The 26,170-nt window shown below is 39.3% G+C and overlaps 2 protein-coding genes and 1 non-coding gene across 8 annotated transcripts in view; 1 reads left to right on the top strand and 2 right to left on the bottom strand.

The window, feature by feature from the left end:
- cebpz (CCAAT enhancer binding protein zeta) overlaps positions 1-6,141 on the bottom strand; it is a 32,903-nt gene extending 26,762 nt beyond the window's left edge. Inside the window, exons 1-2 of the mRNA XM_041181916.1 lie at positions 5,988-6,141; positions 1,696-3,212 (exon numbers count right to left, since the gene is read on the bottom strand). Coding sequence (XP_041037850.1) covers positions 1,696-3,212; positions 5,988-6,113 — 1,643 coding nt within the window. The 5' untranslated portion in view covers positions 6,114-6,141. The remainder of the gene's footprint in view (positions 1-1,695; positions 3,213-5,987) is intronic.
- trnak-uuu lies at positions 5,210-5,283 on the bottom strand. The gene has a single exon. It is a non-coding gene; the product is annotated as a tRNA-Lys (tRNA).
- ndufaf7 (NADH:ubiquinone oxidoreductase complex assembly factor 7) lies at positions 5,590-25,835 on the top strand. 6 transcript variants are annotated; one of them, XM_041181951.1, is made up of 10 exons: positions 5,590-5,623; positions 6,980-7,152; positions 7,782-7,862; positions 8,538-8,648; positions 10,827-11,040; positions 11,730-11,788; positions 13,509-13,622; positions 16,427-16,573; positions 22,400-22,573; positions 25,393-25,835. In XM_041181951.1, exons 2-10 carry the CDS (start codon positions 7,009-7,011, stop codon positions 25,600-25,602), a joined length of 1,254 nt encoding a protein of 417 aa, XP_041037885.1. In that variant the 5' UTR covers positions 5,590-5,623; positions 6,980-7,008; the 3' UTR covers positions 25,603-25,835. The 6 variants fall into 6 exon arrangements, with proteins under 6 accessions (XP_041037885.1, XP_041037870.1, XP_041037861.1 ...); XM_041181936.1 differs by lacking the exon at positions 5,590-5,623 and adding an exon at positions 6,323-6,494 and having other exon boundaries at positions 16,430-16,573; XM_041181927.1 differs by lacking the exon at positions 5,590-5,623 and adding an exon at positions 6,323-6,494.
- Positions 25,836-26,170: the final 335 nt, after the last annotated feature.

Raw genomic sequence — 26,170 nt, 5'->3', positions numbered from 1 at the left:
CACTGGTGATCTATATTAACAATGGACTTTGTTGGTTTTGGCTCTGTACCAATGGTGCCATCGTACCTTAAATTCATTTCAAGGTAATTATTAAAATTAATTCCAATACTTTAAATGAATCAAATTAGTAACATAAAATAGATTGCATACCAATGATTGGTAATTTATACAAAAACTGTGATAACATGGTAATTTTACCTCACTTCTTGATTAACCAGCATTCTTCAATTTATACATTCCTGTATATAAATGTCAGATACATCCACATGTTGCACAAGTTAGATGGAGGTAAGCCATGAACAAATAAAATTAATGAGTTATGACTAATTAATTTTATTCCCATTAAGTTGACAGATTTTACTATTACCAAATAATGCACTTCATCCAAGATCAGTATGTCTCTTCCAGACCAAATATAGCATGTTGGGGGTGATGGTTTGCTGGAAGCATAAAGACCATTTTATTCTTTCTTACTTTACCTCAAAAGAGCATTCCTACTCCAACAGCTGCTATTTTTCACATCAGCTAAACTTATGCACCCCAAGTGGAAAGAGGAAGAATAGAAAGATACTTTGGGGTTCAGAACAGAGATTAAAATGTCATGGTCAGGCACAAAGATTAATCTAGTAATTGAACACAAGCTAAATACCAAGACACTGACTTTACCAATTTTTTCCAACTTGCTGAGGAATATCTTTTTTCTTTTAAAGTGAGAATTGTAATGAATGCTGTTGGAACCCAGCTTACCTGGTGCTGAAGAGCAGTGTAACACTGTTTTTATAAAGCTAACCTGTTACTAAATATTCTGTAATTTGTTTTTGTTTTTACTAAGTCATATCTCAGCAATACCTCATTCAGACCACACCTAGAATATGGGGAACATTTCTGTGCACCACACTTCAAGAAGGATGTATTGACCTTAGAGGGAATACTGCGTTGATTTACAAGACTGACAGCTTGACTTCAAGGGCTAAATTACAAGGAGAGGTTACACAAAACTAAGGTTGCATTGCCTGGAATTTAGAAGGTTAATGAGTTTTTGATCGAAGTTTAAGATATTAAGGGGAATAGAGAGAGTAGATTGGGAGAAAATATTTCTGCTAATTGGGAGTCTAGGGATAGGTAGCACAGTAAAAGACAAACAGAGCCAGATCTTTTAGGAGTGAAATTGGGAAACACTTCTCCATACAAAGAGAAGAAGAAATTTGGAACTCTTTTCCAGAAATGGGAATTGATGCCAGATCAACATTAATTTTAAAACTGAGATTGATAGATCTTTATTAGCTAAAGGTATCAAGAGATATACGAGGCAAAGGCTGGTATATGGAGTTAGGTCACAGGTCAGCCATGATTTCACTGAATGGTGAAACAGGCTTGAGGGCCAAATGGCCTACTGCTGTTCCTATGTCCCTTAAGAAATGAAAAACTTATAATGAGAACAAATAAATCTCCATAAAAAGGAGAGGCTGATAATTGTTTACAGTCTTCTAATTAGTGGGAACAATCTGATATCAATTATTTCATAATTTTAAACACTTTTACTTGCTACAAAATGTTTGTTATCCAAAAAGTCCCAACTCTTCAAGGCTTTCTTTATATTTGTATTCTAGTATACCTTCTCTAAATCTTTTTGAAATTTTAAATAATATCACTCGTGTATAAATATTTTTGACAAAACCTACAAGTAAATTTTACCTGTAGAGTGCTACATAATATCGATTGGATACTGCTTGTTGAGAGTCCATCACTTGAAATAGCAACATTAGTGCTTGGACACTTGTGGTGAAGTTCACAACATGTACAATCCTGAACAAAGTATCCATTTGTTCCATCATTTTTTCATCATCCATCCTGGAGTAAGGAAAAGCACGATTGACACCTGACAGCAACGCACTTAGCATTTTGGAGTCTAGTTCTGCCTTTTTAACATAGGCATGGAAAAATGAAAAGTAAACAGCTATTAGCTTCCCAGCTAGATCATTCTCTTCATGGCTCAAGACCATTTGGTTGAGAAAGCAAATGGCATAGTACTGAGCTTTCAAACTAATGTTAGGCCTGTACAGAAGTCGCTCAATTTCACAGCATATAACTGTTTTCATATTGGGATGCTTATGGAGCAAAGTTTTTAAAAGGTAAGAGGCTTTTGTGGCCAATTTATATTGTGGGTCTCCTAATTTATTCACTAACTGGGTCAACAGAGCTTTCTCTTGCTCTGGCTTATTGCACAAGATCTCATGGACTGTTGCCAAAGCACGAGCTTTTGTTGCCTGCACAGTGTCATGGGCCAATGTTTCTAATGCCTGCACAAACTCTGCAAAATGATGCTTCAATTGGTGTTCAAAGTACCACAATATTAGGCGCTTGTCTTGGGCATCCTTGTTCCCACTAGCAAGCTGCTGTAGGCTTTTAAGGGGATGCTGGGAAAAGGATCGTAGTTTTCGATTATCTGGAAGCAGGTCAGAGATCAGTAGTTCTGTTAAGGTACTTAAAGCCATTAAGCATTGCCGCCGACTTCCCTTCTTCTTGATTTGGTTGATTAATGTCTCTACAAAGTGTAGAGTATGCACTGGAGCATCTTGTATCATAAGTGTCATAGCTGCCATTCTGTCTGCTAATGTGCCTGTTGTGACCACAGTTTTCATCCATGTTGAGTTTGCTCCTTTTTGGATATTTTTCTTACTCCTGTACAGATTGGTCTCATGCTCATACAGCTGTTTAGCTAGATTCCTATACTGTGTGACGAATGATTCATTTTGTGGCTTAAAGCTGTGCTCATTGGTATACGCCACATCATACCACTTTCCTCCTGGCTTTATCAATAAATATGATTTGGGCTGAAATTCAAAGTTGACCTGTTGCTTTGTTTTCCTGCCCAGTAACCCAGATGTACTTGATACTTCATTATCCTGAATCAGCTTTTTCTTTCCATCCTTTCCTTGCAATTCCTTTTGCTCACCCTTTCCGCCTTGGAATTTCTCTTTCAGTCCTTTTTTTTTATTCTTGTCAACTTTCTCTTTCTCCTTTTTTATTTGGTTTTCTTTTTTATTGCTCTCTTCGTTTTCTTCCAGCAGAATTTTGGAATATTTGCTTATGCCTATTTTATTGATGAAGGCTTCTAATTCACCTTCTTTCAGATCATCTATTGCCGTCTTTTTTCCACCATCAACCAGTTCTTCATTCTCATTTATGGAAGACAGCATTACATAGTCAGCCTGCAGAGAAAAAAGATATGATTACAAAGAGGCAATACCACATATACTAATATTTTACTAAAACCAAGTTCTACTACCCTGGCACAATCATACGAACAGAAATATGCATAATTTGTTGGTCTAAGGAAGGTTTAAAATACATGAAATATAAAACAACTTGCATTTTTATATAAAGCAAATTATCCTGGCTTTATCAATTGTTACTGAGTACAAAAGGAAGGAAGTTATGTTAAACCTTTGTAAAACACAGGTTTGGCCTCAACTGAAGTATTGTATCCAGTTCTGAGCACCACACTTTCAGAAGGATGCGAAAGCAGTAGAGAGGATGCAGAAAAGATTCACACAAATGGTTCCAGGAATGAGGAACTTCAGTTATGTAGAACGATTGGGGAAGTTGGGACAGTGCTCCTTGGAGAAAGTCGAGAGGCGATTTGACAGAATGTTCAAAATCATGAGGGGTCTGGACAGAATAGGTAGGAATAAACTGTTCCTATTGGTGGAAGGATCGAAAACCAGAGGGCATAGATTTAAGGTAATTGGCAAAAGAAGCAATGGTGACATGAGGAAAAACCTTCCCATGTGGCAAATGGTTAGATCACTGCCTAACAGTACAGTGAAGGCAAAGTCAACTGAGGTTTTCAAAAGGGAATTGGATCATTATCTGAAAAAGAAATATTTGTAGGGCTACAAGGAAAAGGCAGCAGGGTGGCAATACATGAATTGCTCCTTCAGAGGGCCAGCACAGACACAACAGGCTGAATGGTTACAGCACAGGAAACCATTCTATAACAAAAGAAAAAACTTGCATTTATATAGCACTTTTCATGACCAGACATCTCAAAAGCACTTCACATTCAATGAAGTACCTCTGAAGTATAAGTCAAAGTTGTAATTTAGGAAACACAGCAGCCAATTTGCCCACAAACTGCAATGTTATGACTAGATAATCTGTTTTTGTGATGTTCTTGCAGGATAAGTATTGACCAAAACACTGGGGATATTCTAAACTAAAACAAAAATAGCTGGAAAAATTCAGCAGGTCTGACAGCATCTGCGAAGAGGAATACAGTTAATGTTTGTAGTCCAAATGACTCTTCATCAGAACTAAAGAAAAATAGAAATAAGATGAAATATAAGCTGGTGGTGGTGGGGGGGGGGGGGGAACATGACAGGTAGAGCTGGATAGAGGGCCAGTGATAGGTGGAGGCAAAGAAGAGATTGCCAAAGATGAAATAGACGAAAGGACAAAGGGGTGTTGACGGTGGTGATATTAGCTGTGGAATGTGCTAATGGTGACATTAAGGGTAGAAAGCAGGACGAGCATAGCCCTAATGGGGGTGGGGTAGGGGGATAGCTCTATTGGGGGTGGGGTGGGGGGAAGGGATCGAAATAGCCTAAAAGGTGGAGATAAAACAATGAATATATTTAAAAATAATAGAAATAGGTGGGAAAAGAAAAATATATTAAAAAAAATATTAAAAATATATAAGTTATTGGAAAAAGAGGGTTCGGAAAGGGGGTAGGGATGGAAGAGAGATTTCATGTTGTTGAACTCAATGTTAAGTCCGGCTGCAAAGTGCCTAATAAGGAGATGAGGTGCTGTTCCTCCAGTTTGCATTGAGCTTCACTGGAACATTGCAGCAGGCCAAGGACGGACATGTGGGCATGAGAGCAGGGTGGTGTGTTGAAATGGCAAGCGAAAGGGGGGTCCAGGTCATGCTTGTGGACAGACCAAAGGTGTTCCGCAAAGCGGTCACCCAGTCTGCATTTGGTCTCTCCAATGTACAGGAGACTGCAATGGGAGCAGCGAATGCAGTAGACTAAATTGAGGGAAGTGCAAGTGAAGTGCTGCTTCACTTGAAAGGAGTGTTTGGGCCCTTGGACGGTGAGGAAGGGGGAAGTAAAGGGGCAGATGTTGCACCTTCTGCGGATGCATGGGAATTTCTCATGATTTCTGCGATTTACATCAGGATTGTTAAGTAGCACTTAAACTTTATCGCTCGAACAGGGACTTGAACCTTGGACCCTCAGATTAAAAGTCTGACGCTCTACCGCCTGAGCTATCCGGGGCCTCGGATGCATGGGAAGGTGCCGTGTGAGGGGGTTGAGGTGTAGGGGGCGATGGGGGGGGGGGGGGGAAGGGAAGATGTGTTTGGTGGTGCCATCATGCTGGAATTGGCAGAATACTCTTCCTGCTCTTCTCTGAAGAAGTACCACGGAATATTTAAAAACAAAAAACTGCGGACACTGGAAATCCAAAACAAAAACAGAATTACCTGGAAAAACTCAGCAGGTCTGGCAGCGTCGGCGGAGAAGAAAAAAGTTGGCGTTTCGAGTCCTCATGACCCTTCCACAGAAAGTCAACTCTTTTCTTCTCCGCCGATGCTGCCAGACCTGCTGAGTTTTTCCAGGTAATTCTGTTTTTGTTACGGAATATTTTAGTATCAACTTGAGGGGGCAGACGGGACCACTCTCATGCCAAAGACAGCACCTGCAACAGTGCCGCACTCCCTCAGCACTGCGCCTAGTGCCAACCTAGACTTTTTTGCTTATGTCCTGGAGTGCGGACTTGAGCCCACTCTGGAGGCGAGAGTACAACCAAACTGAGCCACGGCGATCACAGCTAAAGCATGGGGCCTTGACCCCAGTGTATCTCAAGCCCTAGCGAGACCCGAGCAGCAACAGCCCTTCCCCCACGTGTACGGAGGGACCTCTCCACTCCAGGCAGCCTTGACGCTGACACCCTTTCCGTCCGTCCGTCCGTCCCTCCCGTACCTTGGTCCCTCCGAGCCGCCGCACCACGTCCAGCGTGAACTCATCGCAAAACTCCGACTCGTCCTGACTGCTCTCTCCCTTATCCGAATCTTCCAGAAGCGACTCCAACTTCTCCGCCGCCGCCATGTTGTCAACCGCTGCGTGCCCAGTCCAGGCCCTGTCAAACAGATAAAACGAACGTTTAAAAAAAAACCCAAAACGGATTAAAAACAAATCCAACTAAAACCCTTGCAAATAATAAATTAATATAATCCTGATAGCACCCTAAAATAGATCCAAAAATAACGATTATTGGTTTTTGCTTAGCGAATATGACCTGTAAGAGGTGAGGGGTAATAGGTGGAAGGTCAAAGGTTACAGCCCTGTCAATGAGTTGCTATGAGCTGTTCGTCTTTCACTGAGATTAGGTGCAGGAACTGTTTAAACTGGACACGATGAGGTTCCTTCCCGGACTAAAGTATTTGTGCAAAGAAATTTCCTCTGTTATTTTTAGAAAAGACTGCCTAGGTATTTACTACAGAGTAAACCGTCAGGGTCCAGAGGTGTCAAGTTTCAGACATTAGTACTGACAGTTTGTCTTTTTGTTTCATGTTCATTCACATCTTACCTTGAAATTAAATAACTCCACATGTTTAGTTGCAATCTGCGCGTCAATATTACTGATTGTATCTACCATTCTGAATATTTCCTGGCACTAGAAATTTCTGGTTGCGTACATGCCTACTAAAAATAAGGAGAGCTGTTTTCAAATTTCAATCATGATCTTAACCTTAAGGAGAAATTCTCAGTTCTTCCAGCCTTAAAATAAGTAAATCCTTTTCTTGCGCTTGAAATAAAACAAACTGATCATTTTCTACATCTTCTCTCCTATAGTTACTCAGGTTGTCAGACCTCAGATCCGCTTACTGTAAAGTTAAATTGTTTCATTGGTTTACGTTATTACATTAGAATAACTGGAACACTGCTTCAATCTTCTTTTCTCTTTCTTGCAGTATGTGGAAGATTATCCGCAGGTCAATGGATGAGATCATGCTCCAGAACATTGGAAAGCACAGAAAGCAACCAAGATAATATGATGTTAAAGCACCTAATTTCAAAAATAAAGTCAACAGGTCCAATTTCAGTAGCAGAATATATGAGGGAAGTTTTAACCAATCCTGTCACAGTATGTAATTCATCATTGACTCTTAAAAATTGCTACCTTTGGAATATGCTGCTATTTTAGTGCTACCAACTGAGCCACTAAGAATTAACTCTTGCCTCTGAGTTAGAACATTGTGGGTTAAGTCCAACTTCAGGACTTGAGCACAAACATCAAGGTTGACATTCCAGTGCAGAAAGTGCTGCACAGTTGGAGGTGCCATCATTTAGATGAGACATTCAACCAAGGCCCTTTATACCCTTGGAGGTGGATGGAAAAGGTCCCATTACATTAATTCAGAAAGGAGCAGGGGCCCTGTTTCTTGGCTAATATTTATCCCTCAATCAACATCACAACATTACCTAGTCATTATCAGATTTCGGATTGTGGGATCTTGCTTTGCGCAAATTGGCAGCTGCATTTCCTACCTTAGAACAATAAGTACCCATGAAAAATATTCATTGGCAATAAAGTGTCCTGAAGTTTGAAAGTTTTTTTCATTTTCTTCAGTTATACCTATATTGATGCAGTTACTGACCAGTCATCTGCTCCTATAATTATCATACTGTATATATCTGTTTTGAAACCATAATTATGTAAGTCAGCAAAGACTGGGCATTGTTAACTGAGATTATTGGTGTAATCTGTTTCAGGGATATTATCAACACAGGGATGTTCTAGGACCACAAGGAGACTTCATTACATCACCTGAAATTAGTCAGATCTTTGGAGAAGTAAGCCTACAAGTGCATTGTGTAACTTGTTGTGATTCTGACCATTAGAAGAACAATTTGATTGTAAGAAAGCAGGACTTGGTTGGATAATTTTAGAATTTAACCTGTTTTGGAATGGCCAACAGTCTATGCACTACTAAAATGGACTGTTATAAATGGCATGCATATTATGGCAATCACAGCTACGTTAGTATTTACTCTGGATTGGGTATTTGCCTCCTGCTTCCTTTTATTTCTCTAGGTTAATAGATGGCATCTGTGTTAATAAGAAGAATGGTCAGTGCTGCTGCTCAATCAACCCAGCAGGAAGTTTGTTAGAGCAGTGTGGGAAGAGAGCCATCCCTCAATTTAGTCCATTATATTTGTCCCGCAATCTTGATAGCTTTTACAAGACAGATAATATACTCACTGTTGAGTGTAAAAGTAAATTGAGTGCTGATCTTTTAGATGGAGTCCAATGTTCTGGTGGTGTAGGTGTGCCACGCTTTTAAAGTTTAAATAACATACTTTGAAGTGTTTCCATTGGTGTGGACACTGCATTTCTTTAGCACTTCTCATTAGTAAAGGGTAGTGCTGTAATTCAGTGTAACAACTAGTCACTTAGTAATTCCTGTAGCTAAATTGCACCAGTTAAATTAAAAAGTTATCTAAAGTATTTTTTCTTCCCAACCCAAGCTACTTGGAGTGTGGTGCGTAAGCGAGTGGATGGCTGCTGGTAAACCAAAAACATTTCAACTCGTAGAACTTGGGCCTGGCAGGGGTACTTTAGCAAGTGATGCTCTAAGGGTAAGATGTCAACTATTTCTTGGTTTTATGAATGCACAAACCAAAATTCCAAAGCATGAATTTGATTAAGAATATTTCCAGTTTATCTCCAGTACATATGAAAAATAAGAAAAATTTAACGTACTAATTTTAGTAATTGATTTCACTCCTATACTCTGTAACTGTGCTGAAAATAATTCAGTTTACTTTAATGATGGATATGGCTTAATGGCTTGCTTTATAGTACATTGCATAATGAATTTAAAATATTGTCATAGAATTTTGCCAATGGTGCAATCATTTAGGGGTGAATGTTCCTATGGCGGGTGGGGATGGGTGCGGAGCTGATCGCTGCCCACAATCGGCTGCGCACAGCCATTTTACGGGACGATTAAGGCCCGCCCAGAGTAACACATGGCCAGTAGCACAGAGCTGCCTCAGGGAGATTAAGTTGATAATCCTTTTTTATAAATGAAGTAAAAAATTATTTAAACATGTCCCTTCATGTGACAGTGTCACATGAGCTGGGACATGTTTGTGAATTTAGCAAAATTTATTTAATTATTCTATAAAACCTTCAGGAAACATCATCCCGCCCGTAGATGAGGTTTCCTGAAAAACACGAAGACTGCTTGGTCGCTTCACCTGTCCGCCAACCTTAAGGTTGGACGGGCAGCATTGTTAACAAATTTAATTACTTTTTCAGTAGGCCGTTGACAGTTTGGCGGATGCGCAGATGCCTCTGGCATGCACCCGCCAAATGAAATATCGAATTGACACGTGATGTCATCACACGTCATTTAATGCGTTGGCGTGTTGGGCCAGCCCCCACACACCAATGGCAATATTAGTGTTTGTCAATTGTGAAAGTACTTGAATACGCCAATAGTAGCAAATATTTTTATTCATATAACACACAATGGGGGAAAGAATTTCAATATTTTCTTATGTAGTTCATATACGTTGCTGAGAACATTATCAAAGATAATTGTTTTAAATTGATTCATGGGATGTGGGCTTCCCATCCCTAGTTGCCCTTGATAGCTGAGTGGTTTGCTAGGCCATTTCAGAGTCAACCACATTGCTGTGGGTCTGGTGTCACGTATATCCCAGATCAGGTAAGAACAACAGATTTCCTTCTCTAAAGGGCATTAGTGAACTAGATGGGTTTTTACAACAACCAACAATGGTTTCATTGTCATTATTAGACTTCTAATTCCAGATTTTTATTGAATTCTAATTCCACCATCTGCCATGGTGGGATTCAAACCCAGCTCCCCAGAGCATTACCCTGGGTCTTTAGATCACTAGCCCAGTGACAATATCAATATGCCATCACCTCCCCACATTATTCTGGAAATCACTGTTTCAATATCTCCATAAATTTAGCTAAACTAAATTGACTAACAGATTTGTTTGAAAATTAAATATTTCAGAATAATCCTTTTTATTTCAGTTAAATGTTATTTCTCTGATATAAAGGGTGCTCAGACATGGTCATTTTCTTTTTGCTTTGGGGCTGGTGAAACTCGTCAATGTTGAAAAATTCACAAATGACTGACGTATTAAATCCTAAACCTGTTTGCAGGTAGTTCAACAGATAGTGATATTGTGTGAATCTAACTGACACTGCCCTTCTGTTACTCTTTTTGATACATATACAAAGTGTTGATTGACCACTGCCAAATTATACACTCTCAGCTCAGAATTATTAGGCATTGATGTGTCTGTGACCGATTTCAATACTTCAAGCAAACATTGCTATGTAATTGGGTCATATACTTTGCCTGAACTGTCTTGTCAGTGGTTATAACTATTACGACCTTCTCTTCAGTGATAAGCATTGACTGCAGGATACCCAAAAAGGAAAGGTTACCATCAAGGAATTTTTCAAAGTTGTCCAATTCATGGGACTTCCAGAGCCAAGGGAAATCTCAAGGAATCTTCATTTTTATGCAGCATGCTTTCTTTTCTTCCAAGTCAGGGATTGGGGACAACAATAAAAACTTAAAACAATATAGAGAAAAACAAAAAAGGAGGGAACAAAATTATGGCAGGGTGGTCACCAAATAAACAGTCTTGGGTTTATATCATTGTCTTACACTATACAAGTTGATTATTTCAATTGCTATGTATTTTAAGTGAACTTCCTATAGAGAACTTTTATTTTTAACAATTAATCTGTATTTGTAATATTAGGTCTTCAGCCAACTTCGTTCTGTGCTGAAGGAATCTGAGATTTCAGTGCATCTGGTTGAGGTTAGCCCAAAGCTTGGTGAAATTCAAGCACAGCTTCTCACTGAAGGAGAGCAGCATTTACTACATGATCCCACAGGTGCAATTTACAAGACAGGTATTACCAAAACAGGGCTTCCAATCTCATGGTACAGGGATCTACAGGACGTACCTAAAGGTGAGACCATCCTATTACTAAGTAAAATATAAAAGAAGGGAAATTAAGAAAACAATTTGTAACATATAATGATATAATAGAAAAATTAATTGTGAATGCCACGCCTAATACCGAAGTATGACAGAAGGAAGGAAGTGTGATGCCTGGAGCATAATGTAAATATCACCTTTGCAATGGAACATTTCTTAAATAGCTGAAGTTGATTAAGTATGTTGTAATTTACAAATTCTCCCAAATCTACCTGCTTAATTTACTTTTTAATAATTTGGTTAATTTTTATTTACTGCTTTTTATTAGTTTCAGTATTTTGCTTTTATTGCATTCCAATGCTATCTCTGAACGCTTTCCCGAAAATTAGATGCCCAGGCTTCAATGGTTACTTCAAAGTCATTCTACTCTATTCTAACTCTATATAGTTAACCACGTACCTTACAAATGCTAAAGTTGTAATTTTTTTAACCGAATTGTATCCATATCTTTTTCAGCCTCACCTATCATCAACTGGGATAGAATGGATCCAAATGTCTGTTTATTTGTAATTAGAATGGTTTAGAGGAAATTATCATCCTTTTGCCTGTAGTTTCTAGAAAGATAGCAATCCGTTTTTTTAAAATATTGAAGTAAATAAATGTTTCTTCTGTCTTATTAATATGTGCATGTGTGTCAATCTATACTCATTTCTTTTTCAGGTTTCAGCTTTTATCTTGCACATGAGTTTTTTGATGTACTTCCAATCCACAAGTTTCAGGTAAGAGCATCAAATCTTGCACCATGCTGCTGACAATATTGATCTGTACCTGTTCTACAACTCCAGTTCCTCATTTCATTCCTTTGATTTCCAATTAGCCATCTTCACCCAGGGGAACAAATGGACTGATTATTTAGTGAAGATGCAGTCACTCAGGATGATAAATGTGATGGAACTCTTCCATTCTCCCTCAGAGCTTTAGTACAAGGAATGATTTTGCCCTTCATGACCAAGGGACAAATAAAAAAGCAAATTAAAGATTTTTTACAAAGCCAAGAAAAATCCAACCATTGTTATTGTGAGACTCAAATATGTTTGATATACTTAAGTGTTTTTTAACTGAAGTCCTCTACTCTCACTGCACCCAGGGATTACAAAATTTGGATCAAACTTGTTTGTTTAAATATATGAACTCAAATATGAAACAGAAATAGTATTTTTTTTTTACATAGTGCAAAAGAGGCCCTTCGGATCATCAAGTCTGCACCGACACCTGACCTACCTACCTAATCCCATTTACCAGCACTTGGCCCATAGCCTTGAATGTTATGACATGCCAAGTGCTCATCCAGGCACTTTTTAAAGGATGTGAGGCAACTCGCCTCCACCACCCTCCCAGGCAGCGCATTCCAAACCGTCACCACCCTCTGGGTAAAAAAGTTTTTCCTCATATCCCCCCTTAAACCTCCTGCCCCTCGCCTTGAACTTATATCCCCTTGTGACTGACCCTTCAACTAAGGGGAACAGCTGCTCCCTATCCACCCTGTCCATGCCCCCCATAATCTTGTACACCTCGATCAGGTTGCCCCTCAGTCTTCTCTGCTCCAATGAAAACAACCCAAGTCTATCCAACCTCTCTTCAGAACTTAAATGTTTCATCCCAGGCAACATCCTGGTGAATCTCCTCTGCACCCCCACCAGTGCAATCACATCCTTCCTATAATATGGTGACCAGAACTGCAGACAGTACTCCAGCTGTGGCCTCACTAAGGTTCTATACAACTCCAACATGACCTCCGTACTTTTGTAATCTATGCCTCGATTGATAAAGGCAAGCGTCCCATATGCCTTTTTCACCACCCCACTAACATGCCCCTCTGCCTTGATGGTCTTGATGTCATCTGATATTATGCTGTTATAAAGGAAGCTGGCCACAATGATACAGATTCTAAAATAACAGTGTGGTTGCAGTTTTGGCTGCCACTTAAATCCTGTAGTTGTGATACTATGACTGCAAAACACAGTGTACAGCAAAGCGGTGTATATACAGTATTGTCACAGCTTCACAGAATTGGATGCCTTATTAACTACTACTATAATTTCTAATTATTTCACTAAATTGTCCATTTCATAGTTTGAATCCACACTAACAGGTGAGTTATTAATTATAACTGTAGTTAAGGGAATGACTATTAAATCTTTCACAGTCACGATTTCCCAATAACTTCGTGACCATAATTTGGTTTGTCACAGCAATTATGCCACGTTTACTTGTAAGATATGGGGCAGATAAATAATTTATTTGTGTTCAGCAGTATTCATTTAGTTATGCTTAAATAAAAAAAGACTGCTTTTCAAAGAATAAATTGTACTTTCTTCAGTGAGGTAAACTTTGGCAAAATTGATGTTACCTAATTAGCATGCAATAAAATATTAGCTCTACATTTATTAAACTGCAGCCATTATGATTTTATAATTACTAAATATTCATCACTTCCAGAAAACTAAGCAGGGATGGCGTGAAATACTGATCGACATTGAACCAAAGTCACCAGAAAAGCTTCGGTTTGTTCTAGCACCTCATGCCACTTTGGCTTCCAAAGCATTGATTCAGGTGAAATAAAACAAAACGTTGTGCCTCCTTTATACAGTGTTCATTTTAAGTTTGTTCAATTTTTAACAATCCAAAGGGTCAATTTCCTCGGAGCTGTTTAAACACTATTTCAGCCAAACATTGGCCAAAGTTACGGCAGCAAAGCAGGAGAATCCCAGCAGTAACTGATGATGTAAATGTCCAGTTAAAAATAATCTTTAAATGAAAAACTCCTGTACAGTAATTACTTCGTCATGCTTGTTGCAAAAACAGTGAGAGAAACAGAATATGTTGTTCACTGTACAGGATACAAGTAACATCCCAGAAACAGCTGTAAATCAAGAATTGGAAGCGAGGGAGGAACTCAAGAAAATTAAACTCACCAGGGAAGTGGTACTTAGCAAATTGTTGGAACTGCGGGTTGACAGGTCCCTAGGTCTTCCCTGATGGATTTCATCTTTGGGTCTTAAAAGAAGTGGCTTGTGAGATAGTTGATGCATTGGTTTTAATTTTCCAAAATTCACTAGATTCGGGGAAAGTTGCATTACATTGGAAAATAGCTAATGTGACTCTTTTATTAATAAAGGGAGGGAGACAGAAAACAGGATACTATAGTTCAGTTAGTTTAACATCCGTCATAGGGAAGATGTTAGAAGCTGTTATTCAAAACATTGTAACAGGGCACTTAGATAAATTCAAGATAATCAGGCAGAGTCAACATGGCTTTGTGAAAGGGAAGTCCCATTTAACCAATTTATTGGCATTCTTTGAAGAAGTAACAGATGCTGTGGATAAAGGGGAAGCAGTGGATGTGCTGTACTTAGATTTTCGGAAGGCATTTGATAAGGTGCCTCATCAAAGGTTATTGTGAAAAATAAAAGCTCATGGTGTAGAGGGTAACATATTGACATGGATTGGCTAGCTAACAGGAAACAGAGTAGGCATAGATGGCTCATTTTCTGGTTGGCAGGATGTGATGAATGGTGTGCCACAGGGCTCAGTGCTGGGGCCTCAATACTTTACAATTTATATAAATGATTTGGATGAAGGGACCGATGGTATGGTTGCTAAATTTGCTGATGATGCAAAGATAGGTAGGAAAGTAAGTTGTGAATAGGACATAAGGAGGCTACAAAATGATATAGATAGGTTAAGTGAGTGGGCAAAGATCTATTGTATAATATAGGAAAATGTGAGGTTATCCATTTTGGCAGGGCAAATAAAAAAGCATATTATCTAAAAAGTGAGAGATTACAGAACTCTGAGATGCAGAGGGATCTGGGTGTCCTAGTGTATGAATTGCAAAAAGTTAGTAAGCAGGTGCAGCAAGTAATTAGTAAAGCTAATACAATGTTATAGTTTATTGCAAAGGGAATTGAGTACAAGAGTAAGGAGATTATGCTTCAGTTATGCAGGGCATTGGTGAGACCACATCTGGAGTACTGTGTACAGTATCGGTCTCCTTATTTAAGGAAAGATGCAAATGCATTAGCAGTTCCGAGGAGGTTTACCAGATTAATACCTGGAATAGGTGGGTTATCTTGTGAGGAAAGGCTGAACGGGCTAGGCTTGTATTCGTTGGAGTTTAGAAGAGTAAGTGGCAATTTGATTGAAACATAAAAGATTCTGAGGGGACTTGACAGGGTGAATGTAGAAAGGATATTTCTTCTTTTGTGAGAATCTAGAACTCGGGTCACTGTTCCAAAATAAGGGGTTGCACATTTAGGACAGAGATGAGGAAATGTTTTTTTTCTCAGAGGGTTGAGCGACCTTGGAATTCTCTTCCCCAAAAGGTGGTTGAGGCAGAGTCCTTCAATATCTTTAAGGCAGAGGTTAAGACTCTTAACAAACAAGGCGGTGAAAGGTTATCGGTAGTAGGCAGGAATGAGGTTAAAATCAGATCCGCCGTGATCTTATTGAATGTCGGAGCAGGCTTCAGGGGCCAAGTGGGCTACTCCTGCTCCCAATTCCTATGTTTGTAAAACCTAGTTATTTTAGTTAGATTTGCTTGTTGTGTCAGACAGTGCACACACCATGTCATGAAGGATGGTGTTCAAGGTGCTCCCATATAATCTCACATTATGCTTTTCAGATTTGGATGGGTCATTTGGTAGAGTACCTCAGCAAAGACAAGAGCCTGTGGAGAGAATGAACCCGTATTGCTTGTGGAGGGCTCAGAGTTATCGCACTGTGAGCATTCCTAACTCTTAGTTACAAAACAGTAAGCGCATTGAAAAGTTATGGAGTTAGGAGGTGCTTAAGTGGATGACAATGAAATTATAATAATATACAAATAATTAAACTAGTTGAGAGCTGCAGTTGGAATATTGAATATTCTGGAATAAGTTTTTCTTTATATAGTTCTGTGATTGCTCCCATTCATTAAAGGCTATTTGTAGAACCTCAGATAATTAATGTTAAAAGATAGAAGAGCTACAATCAAACCTTTCTATCACAGAAAGGTGGAGACAGCCATGCTAAGGTTATTGAATCAACATATGCTTTGGAGGTTTAGAGAAGTCAATGTACAAATTTACCACAGTTTCTGATAAGATATGTGAAGAGAAAGGTTTCTTTAATACATTAAACAAAACGTGTCACATTTTCATCTTTTCCCATTTTCCACATCAGTGTGTTAGAAATCCAAATATACGAGTTTGGTCTACAATAACTAATTGATGGTTGTTCAGGAAAAGTTAAAATACCAGTTTGTTTTATTGAGGTTTTTTTTGTCTGTGTTGGAAGCTGAATATGCCTATTCTACTCAATATTTTCTACATTTCTTGTTTGGCTCCATATTAGAAGTCTTTATTTTCCTTTCCAAGCAGAGAGATGATAAAAGAGACCATATAGAGGTCTGCCCTGAGGCTGGTGTCATCATTGAGAATCTAGCCAGTCGAATCACTGAAGATGGGGGAGCAGCACTAATAGCTGACTACGGCCATAATGGAACAAAAACTGACACATTTAGAGTAAGTTCAATGAAACATATTCTTAACGAGTCTTTAATATTCATAGGTCTCCCATCAAACGGTAATGATCCCCCAGATATCTGCCAAAGAATGACAATTTCTTTTCTTTACTCGTTCAGATCATATTATTATTAAATGTGGATCTTTTGTGCCATGAGTTTCACATTCTGACTTCTATGCTATAGAATTGAAATAAAGACGAAGGCTGTGATTAGTTTTATGCTTAGTACTACTAATCTGATTATTTTATTTTTTTCCCTGAGGGAAGGGAGTGTTATGGTTAATTAAATGATTTCATGAAGACTTATACATAAATTCATACAGTGAACAGTGCCATCTATAATGAATATCAACACAATAACAGAGTAATCTGTTAATACCTCAATGACTGAACTTCAAATTATTCCATTTTTTTAACCAGTACAGATGTTATCTGCCCACAAATGACAAATTTCAAAAAAATGTTATTGTGAGGGTACTTGAATGATTCAGTCTAAGCCAGGCCTAAAGCCAAAGTTTTAAACTGATTGGATCAGTTAATATTGTCGCTGGTCAAAATCCTGGAACTCCCTTCCTAACAGCACTGTGGGTGTTCCTACTGTTCCAACAGTTCAGGAAGCACATTACCACCTTCTCAAGGACAGTTAGGATCGGCAATAAATGCTGGTCTCACCAGCGACATCCATATCCCATGAACGAATAAAAAAAAAATAGTTATTATAAACCTTAGTCATTAATAACCGATCAGAGAAAAAGATTTGAATTTATAAGCACATTTCATGTCCTCAGGACTTCCCAAATTGTTTTACAGCCAGTGAATTACATTTTGAAGTGTAGCCACTGTTGTAATGTAGGAAACACAGCTACCTATTTGCGCACAGCAAATTCCCACAAACAGCAATGTAATAATGAAAGTGATTGTTGAGTGATCAATATTGGCCAGGGTACCAGGGAGAAATCCTATGCTCTTCATCAAATACTGCCTTGGGATCTGGTCCACCAGAGGAGGCTGACAGAACCTCAGTTTAATGCCTCATCTGAAAGATGGCAGTTAGGACAATACAGCATATCTGTACTACACTGGAGTGGCAGCCTACATTGTTGTGCACTACAGAGACCTAATGAGCCAGATATTTACAAGGAGGTAGTGAGATGGTGGAACGGGGTGGGGAAGTGCCAGTCAATTGTGGGGCAGGCCAGAAATCGGGGGGTTGGTAAGTGGAGGGATCAACGATCTTAGCAGGGAGGAGTGGCTACAATTGGGAGAAGTTGAAGATTACTTTAAGCAGCCAGGAGGAATGCTATAAAAAGCATATGCCTTCTGCAGGCAGATGTCCAATTTCCATTGAGCTGCTGGGTTTTCCAAGCCATGGGGAAACCTGGCCACCAGCTATTAAACTTAAATCAGTCTCCCAGGGTCACTGTGGAAGCCTGAATTAAATATTCGAATGAAATGTCTTGACTCTCCAAGATGCACACAAAGGTCAAACAAAGTAGAGATGGTAGCAACAAAAGCATGAAACATTAACTCTGATAAAAGCAAAAAACTGCGGATGCTGGAAATCCAAAACAAAAACAGAAGGTCTGGCAGCATCGGCAGAGGAGAGCACAGTTGATGTTTCGAGTCCTCATGACCCTTCAACAGAACTCTCCCTCCCACAACTCTTTCTCTGGTACATCGATGATTACTTCGGTGCTGCATCATGCTCTCGTCGGGACCTGGAAAAATTTATTAACTTTGCTTCCAATCTCCACCCCTCCATCATTTTCACATGGTCCATCTCTGACACTTCCCTTCCCTTCCTTGACCTCTCTGTCTCAATTTCTGGTGATAGACTGTCCACCAATATGCATTACAAGCCTACCGACTCCCACAGCTCCCTCGACTACAGCTCCTCACACCCCGCTTCCTGTAAGGACTCCATCCCATTCTCTCAGTTCCTTCGCCTCTGTCCCGTCTGTTCTGATGATGCCACTTTCAAAAACAGTTCGTCTGACATGTCCTCCTTAATGTCCCTTCCTTAACCGAGGTTTTCCACCCATGGTCATTGGCAGGGCCCTCAACCGTGTCCGGCCCATCTCCCGCGCATCCGCCCTCCTTCTCCTCCCTCCCAGAAACATGATAGGGTCCCCCTTTTTTTATTTGGTATATATTTATAACATTAACTCTGTCATTCTCTCCACAAATGCTGTTAGACCTGCTGAGATTTTCCAGTCTTTTTTGTTCTTGTTTTAGATTTCCAGCATCCGAGGTATTTTGCTTTTATCTATAGAGATGGGGGCAGGTGCTTATAAGGTGTGTTTGGGATGCATTTCCCAATTTTCAGTTCCCCTGTGCCCCCACAGCCCTGGCCAGTCATGGAGAAGTTAATATTGATCCCAATGTGAATGGTTAGCGATGTGATCTGAATGCTTTTTTCAAAAAAATGAGAAATGCATAATCCACACTTAACAAAGTATCATTATTAAGTTTCACTCTTTTTTGTGCATATTAACTTGTCCCACCCGCCTAATATATAAAATGTTTTTCAAAATAAAACACACCCTCAGGCTAGCAACTATATTTTCAATAATAGATTTCATGAATGAAATGTTCTCACAGCAGTAGCTTTGTTTGTTCTTGTATTGGAAGAAACTTGACCTACTTTTGCTGCCAAGGAAGTTGCTGACAAAAAACTGAAAAGAGTGTGATTATACATTGATTTCCAAAAGGAATTAGTCTTTATCATTTTCCAAAATTACTAAAATGCTTGCATTTTCAATTAAGCCCACAATGGTTGGTTGGTAATAATCGTTTTAAGTTTTCCAAGTTTATTTGATAGAAAACAGTCACTGTCTGATCATAAAAGGTTTCCTGGCATTTGGACATTTTGATTTAGTGTAAATGTTCCTGAATCGCAAGTCTTAATTTCAAGAGATCTCTTTGAAATTTAATGTTGACCTTTTGAATATTTACTGGAAACATCAATGTGTTGTTTTCTACACAATTTCTTTTATGCTGTTGCTGATCTAATGCCACCTTGCATTAGAAAGTGTCAGGGTGAATGGATATAGGTGAAATGAGGCAAGTTTGGAAACATGCCAAATCACTGATGTATTGATTTGCAGTATTCCATCTTAGTTACACAATTTAGCAGAATTACATCGCTGATCTATTTTTCCCCAGAAGTCTCAATAAAACGAAAAGACGACAGTCATCACGCTAATGTCAGCGTTAGATATTGTAACATTCCATGATTCAAGTCATTAGGCCAATCAAATCTCCTATTATCATCCCATTTTTCTTGCTCATTCTCTCTTTTTCTTTAATAGTCAACTTTTTAAAGGAACTGTCTTTTAAAAAGAATTTAATAGCAACAATTTGGACGCTTAGCTATTTACAGGAGTGTGTAAAGACTTAAAATTGAGGACAAAAATATTGTTTACAGCTCATTGCTTCTGAAAAAAATTGTGTTGCAAATGTGACATTCTTTAAAAAAACTACGTTTTTTTTTTTTGCTCCATATTGCCCTCCCATAATTGTCCTTGAAAAGGTGAACTGCTGCGGTCCATTTGGTTTAGGTACATCCACAGTGCTTTTAGGAAGCAAGTCCCAGGATTTTGACCCAATGACAGTGAAGGAACTGCGATATAGTTCTAAGTCAGGATGGTGCGTGGCTTGGAGGAGAACTTGCAGGTGGTGGTGTTCCCATGCATCTGCTGCCCTTGTCCTTTTAGGTAGTAGAGGTCGCAGGTTTGGAAGGTGCTGTTGAAGGAGCCTTGGTGAGTTGCTGCAGTGTATCTTGTAGACGGTACACACTGCTGCCGCTCTGCATTGGTGGTGGAGAGAATGAATGTTTATTGTGGTTGATGGGGTGCCAGTCAACCGGGCTGCTTTGTCCTGGATGGTCTCAAGCTTCTTGAGTGTTGTTGGAGCTGCACTGATCCAAGCCAGTGGAGAGTATTCCATCATACTTCTAACTTATGCATTGTTATTGGTGGACAGGCTTTGGGGAGTCAGGTGGTGGCTGGTCCAGTTCAGCTTCTGGTCAGTGGTAACCTTCAGGATTCAGCAACCCATCCACCACAATAAACATTCACTCCCTCCACCACCAATGCACAGCGGCAGCAGTGTGTACCGTCTACTAGATACACTGCAGCAGCTCATCAAGGCCCACCAAATGCCATTGAATATCAAGGGTCAATGGTTAGATTCTCTCTAGTTGGAGATGGTCATTGCCTGGCACTCATGTGGCATGAATGTTACTTACCAATTGTCAGCCCAAGCCTGGATATTGTCCAGGTCTTGCTGCATTTGGACATGGATTGCATCAGTATCTGAGGAGTCATCAATTGTACTGAACATTGAGCAATTATCGGCAAACATCCCCGCTTCTGGCCTTATGATGGAAGGAAGCTTATGATGAAGCAGCTGAAGATGGTTGGGCCTAGGACACTATCCTGAGGAACTCCTGCAGTGATGTCTTGGGACTGAGATAATTGACCTCCAACAACCACAACCATCTTCCTGTCTGCTAGGTATGACTCTAACCCGTGCAGGGTTTTCCCCTGATTTGCATTGACTCCAATTTTGCTCAGGCTCCTTGATGCCACACTCAGTCAAATGCTGCCTTGATTTCAAGGGCGGTCACTCTCACCTCACTTCTTGAGTTCATCTCTTTTTTCCATGCTTGGATAAAGCGATAATGAGGTCAGGAGCTGAGTGGGCCTGGTGGAACCCAAACTGAGCATTAATGAGCAGATTATTGCTGAGTAAGTGCTGCTTGATAGCACTGTCGGCAACTCCTTCCATTACTTTGCTGATGATTGAGAGTAGACCGATGGGGCAGTAATTGGGCAGGTTGGATATGTCCTGCTTTTTGTGTATAGGACATACCAGGGTAGTTTTCAACACTCTGAAGAGTCATATGGACTTGAAACATTAACTCTTTTTTATCTCTCCACAGATGCTGTTAGACCTGCTGAGTTTTTCCAGCATTTTCTGTTTTTCTTTTAGTTTTCAACATTGCTGGGTAGATGCCTGTGTTGTAGCTGCACTGGAACAGCTTTGCTATTCCAGTTCAGGAGCAGAAGTCTTCAGTACTATTGCAGTAGTGTTGTCAGGGCCCATAGCCTTTACAGAATCCAGTACCTTCAGCTTTTTCTTGATAACATGTGGTGTGATAATATCTGTGATGCTGGGGACCTCTGGAGAAGCCAAGGTGGATCATCCACTCGGCCTTTCTTGCTGAAGATTGTTGCAAATGCTTCAGCTTTATCATTTGCACTGACATGCTGGGCTCCCCCATCATTGAGGACCTCCATTTAGTTGTTTAATTGTCCAAACCATTCACAACTGAATGTGGCAGGAATGCAGAGCTTAAATCTGATCCGTTGGTTGTGGGATCGCTTAGCTTTGTCTATCGCATGCTGCTTTCGCTGTTTGGCACACAAGTAGTCCTGTGTTATAGTTTCAGCATGTTGACACCTCATATTTAGCTATGCCTAGTGCTACTGCTGGCATGCCCTTCTGCACTCTTCATCTGATCCTAATAAATTGAATTCTGTTTCAAACTATTTTCGTGAGCTGCATTCATATTGTCATTTTAATTATGGTCATTTACAAATTGAGAAATTATAAATTATCCTGAATAAACCAGATAACCATTCAAGTACTGACCAATAAAAGCTCAACATTTTACTCTCGCCTTAGAAGATAACCATTGACTGCTTTCTCTGTCACTATTGCTTTGTTCTAAAAAGGAAGCTCTATGAGCTGACGTTTCTGGGTATGTTTAACAATTTTTTAAAAATGTTTCTATGCTTAATAACCATTATTTTGTAAAGGGTTTCCGTGGGCATCAGTTACATGACGTACTCACGGCACCTGGAACTGCAGACCTGACAGCAGATGTTGATTTCAGTTTCCTTCGGCAAATGACAGAGGGTAAAGTGACCTCCTTAGGACCAATTTCACAGCATCAGTTTTTGAAGAACATGGGCATTGATGTGAGACTTCAGGTAGGATGTTGCCAACAATTCTGTTTCTCCCCCTTTACATTTCAAACTTTTTTTGTGTGTTTGACCTGGTTTTGAACCCAAAACCAAAGTACCTTCTCTTGACCTTTTCCTAAGCTGTCACTGTCACTTGGCAATTTCCTAGATTGTTGAGTTTTCACGCTGAGGTTCCTGGAACCAAGAGAGGATCCAGAGTGTATTCATGTCTGTTTTGGTATTTGTTGACTTACTAAGACAATATTGCTGTTGCTCAATATGGAAAAAATATTTTATGCATGAAAGCACCGATTTGTTTGGGGAGCTGAAGAAATTAAATGTTTCATCTTGGAATTTTACAGATTAAAAAATTCATATTGCAAGATTGCTTGCTATCCTTTCCCAGAACATTTTTCCTACTTCAGTCTTTCCATTTTTCTGAAGGTTCTAGATCATATTAATTGGTGCAGTTTCAGAGCTGCCTCATCAGAATGGGCAGCTCCTCAATAACGGGTTCAGATAGTGAATGTTATCAAGGTAATAGAGAGGTAGCGGGCGTGACAGCCACATAAGTCCCAACCTCAGCCAGCATCCACCTATGCACACTTTGCAGCAGGGCTAATTTCAGGAGCAAGAACTTAGTTGGTTTTCTCTAATCTAGAGCCACAACAGTGGACTGTTACTGCTCTGGCTGAGATCAGCATATCCAGCACACACATGGATCCTATGTGGAACTTTGTTCTGTAAGGCTCAGTTACATTGTGAATTATCTCTGATATGTGGCTAATTCCACTTCTCCACATCGATTAAAATTCACAACAAAGGATTTCTGACCAGCATTTTTAAAATTTAAATTGCTATTTTAATCAAAATTACACTAAAGAAAGAGCACCCTTCCAAGTACAGCTTTGTCTTCTGCACTAAATATTCTTTGCTTTCTCCCAATTGATTATTTGCTCTTAATTTCTTAGCTTAATTTTCTTAGGGAAGCTGCTGTTCATGTTTGTGCCGTGAGAGTCAGAGTTAGAAAAAGTACTTGGTTGTCAAATTCTGTCCCTTTTGTTACAAAATAGGATTGTATTTTTTTACCAAATAGACAACAATACTTTGTGCTGTCAATAATATTATAGCTGATACTCTTCGACAACTAACAATAAAAAGTACAAGCTTCATTTCTCCACAACACACATAGGATTCATGGAACAGGATTGTGTAGGTATATAAAGGATTAAGGTCTTATATAAGGATGGTTTAGATGTCCATTCACTGATGAAATTATTTTTTCTTTTCATCTGCATGTGATTTTGTTCCCTATTCCATTACCTAAATCAGTCTATTGGTGTATTGAGAGCCTGCTTTTATAGTCAGAGCAATGCCCATGTGTTGACTGAAATCTGTATGTGTGTGAAATGTTCAACTAGATATTTAGTTGACATTTAAATAAATTTAAATTGTCAAAGTAATGGAAAAATCTGTCATTTACCATTTTTGCTGTCAGTTTGCATGCTACTCAGCAGTATTTTCTTGTATGGGGAAAGCTGGCTATAATAGGAAAACTTCTACTTGTGAAGTATTGAAGGAGGACAAAATTGCAATTATACAGAACTTTTCATCTCCTCAGGCCACCTCATAGTGCTTTAGAGCTGGTCAGCCTTGTTACGTAGCAGTCAAAATGTCCCATTCCTGGGTTTCATAGATATGGTTGACATTCAGTAACAGATTGGAGGAATGTTGTATTGCTCAACGTGGCATCTTTTTAAAAAGATATTCAAACCAGGGCTAATCTGCCTGTTCAGGTGCATGTTAAAGGTCCCATGCTAACACTCAAAAGTACTGCAGAGAATTTTCCCAGTGCCCTAGCCAAAATTTTGCTCTCAATCTCAAACAAATGAACTGGTCACTCATTCACTTGCTGGTTGTGGATTAGCGTGAACACTGGCTGTCATGTTTGTAGACATAATGCTTACTCCACTTCAGATTAATTATTTTCAGACATTTTTGACAGGAGTGATGTAATGTAAATCTAACTCTTTCCTAATTTCTGGAGGGCACAAAAACATTATTCTAGTAAAATCAGGCAAAAGCCTAAGAATTTTGCTTTGATGGGTCAGATGGTTATTTGAAGATTGAGTTGCACTATTTTATTATTAAATATTGCCAGCATCATGTCGGCTTTTTTTTCTTATAGTGCACTTGATGAAATATGAATGCTTTCCCTTGCCAAACAGTATGTAGGAGGTGACTATTTACAATTTGATGCCGTTATGTTACCATTGGGTACCTAATTTGGACAGACACTAGTATGAAATGAACATTAAATTCACGGTGTAACAGTTAAAAGTCTGCCACTATGATCTACTTTGCTCTGCTGAGTGATACACAAGAAGTGAATGTTAACAGAATACTGCCCGGTCTTCCAAAGCACTAATGATTAGATTTACTTTGTCAGGAAGACCTGAGCTTTGGTTCAGAACCATCATCTGCGGCTGCCAGCACAAAACACAAGGAAGTACTTTGACTTAAAGTCTCTGTACTCCTACTTTTATCACATTTATGTCCATGTGCCAGCTCCAAACTCCCAATGTTGCAGGCGAGCCTGAATCTTTGCCCTAGCTGAAGCTAGCTAACATCAGGAGTCAAGAGCTACATGGATGATCGGGGATCATTCCAAAGACTTTGAAGGTGTATTGAGTAGATTAGTAGTGTGGAAAACACAGCCGTTACATGTAGTGTTGTCTGACATATATAGGGTATACTTAGTTATCTGTATGTTCATGCACATATTTGTAGTGTTGTACTCAATATAGGAAATTTTAATCAGCAACTACTCTCTACTCTCTTTCCAGGTACTACTGAGAAATGCATCTGATGCAAACACACGCAAAGGCCTAATGGATGCCTATAATATGATAATGAACCCTGAGAAAATGGGCAATCGATTCAAATTTTTTGCCTTGCTGCCTTATAATAGATTAATTTCAAAACAAGACACGAAGACAGTGAAATGTAGTCCAACAGCACCACCTGTTGCAGGATTCAGTGAACTGCAGTTGTAAAGGAGGATACTGGTTCAAAATGATTTGTCATTAACGTGGCACACCTCGATGAAATAAAACTACAGTATCATGTTGAGGCATGGGATCATCAATATAACATCAAAAACTGCTAACTTATACATATGCCTATGGAAAGCACATCTTATTACACCCAGAGAATGAAAGGGATGTTAATTTACTTCAGATTATGTAAATTCAAAACTCAAGAAGAATACATAAATGAAATGATTTTCCATTGATGGTGGTGTTCTTGTTTTTAAAAGTGGTAGAAATTGTGGCTGTTGTTCAAGAAAACTCAGATTATACACAGTGTACCCATGATATCCGATGGTGAAAGGAGTGGACATTGGCAGCCTGGCTCCGGACAAGCAAGCTGCTGTGTTCTGGATAATATGAAGTTATGAGTGGGTCAGGCAAATGGTGAGTACCATCCCACTCTTCACCTTAGCCATGTAGATGGCTGTCACTATTCTCACAGAATACCCTGTTTATTTAGCAACATTATTGATATGGCTGGACCAGATAAACTTCCAGTCAGGTCATCTCCAGGATGTAGATAGCAGGGCAT

Source organism: Carcharodon carcharias, chromosome 2 (assembly GCF_017639515.1).
Source record: "Carcharodon carcharias isolate sCarCar2 chromosome 2, sCarCar2.pri, whole genome shotgun sequence".
In the NCBI taxonomy this organism is placed as follows: domain Eukaryota; kingdom Metazoa; phylum Chordata; class Chondrichthyes; order Lamniformes; family Lamnidae; genus Carcharodon; species Carcharodon carcharias.
This window is presented reverse-complemented; position numbering and strand designations above follow the sequence as displayed.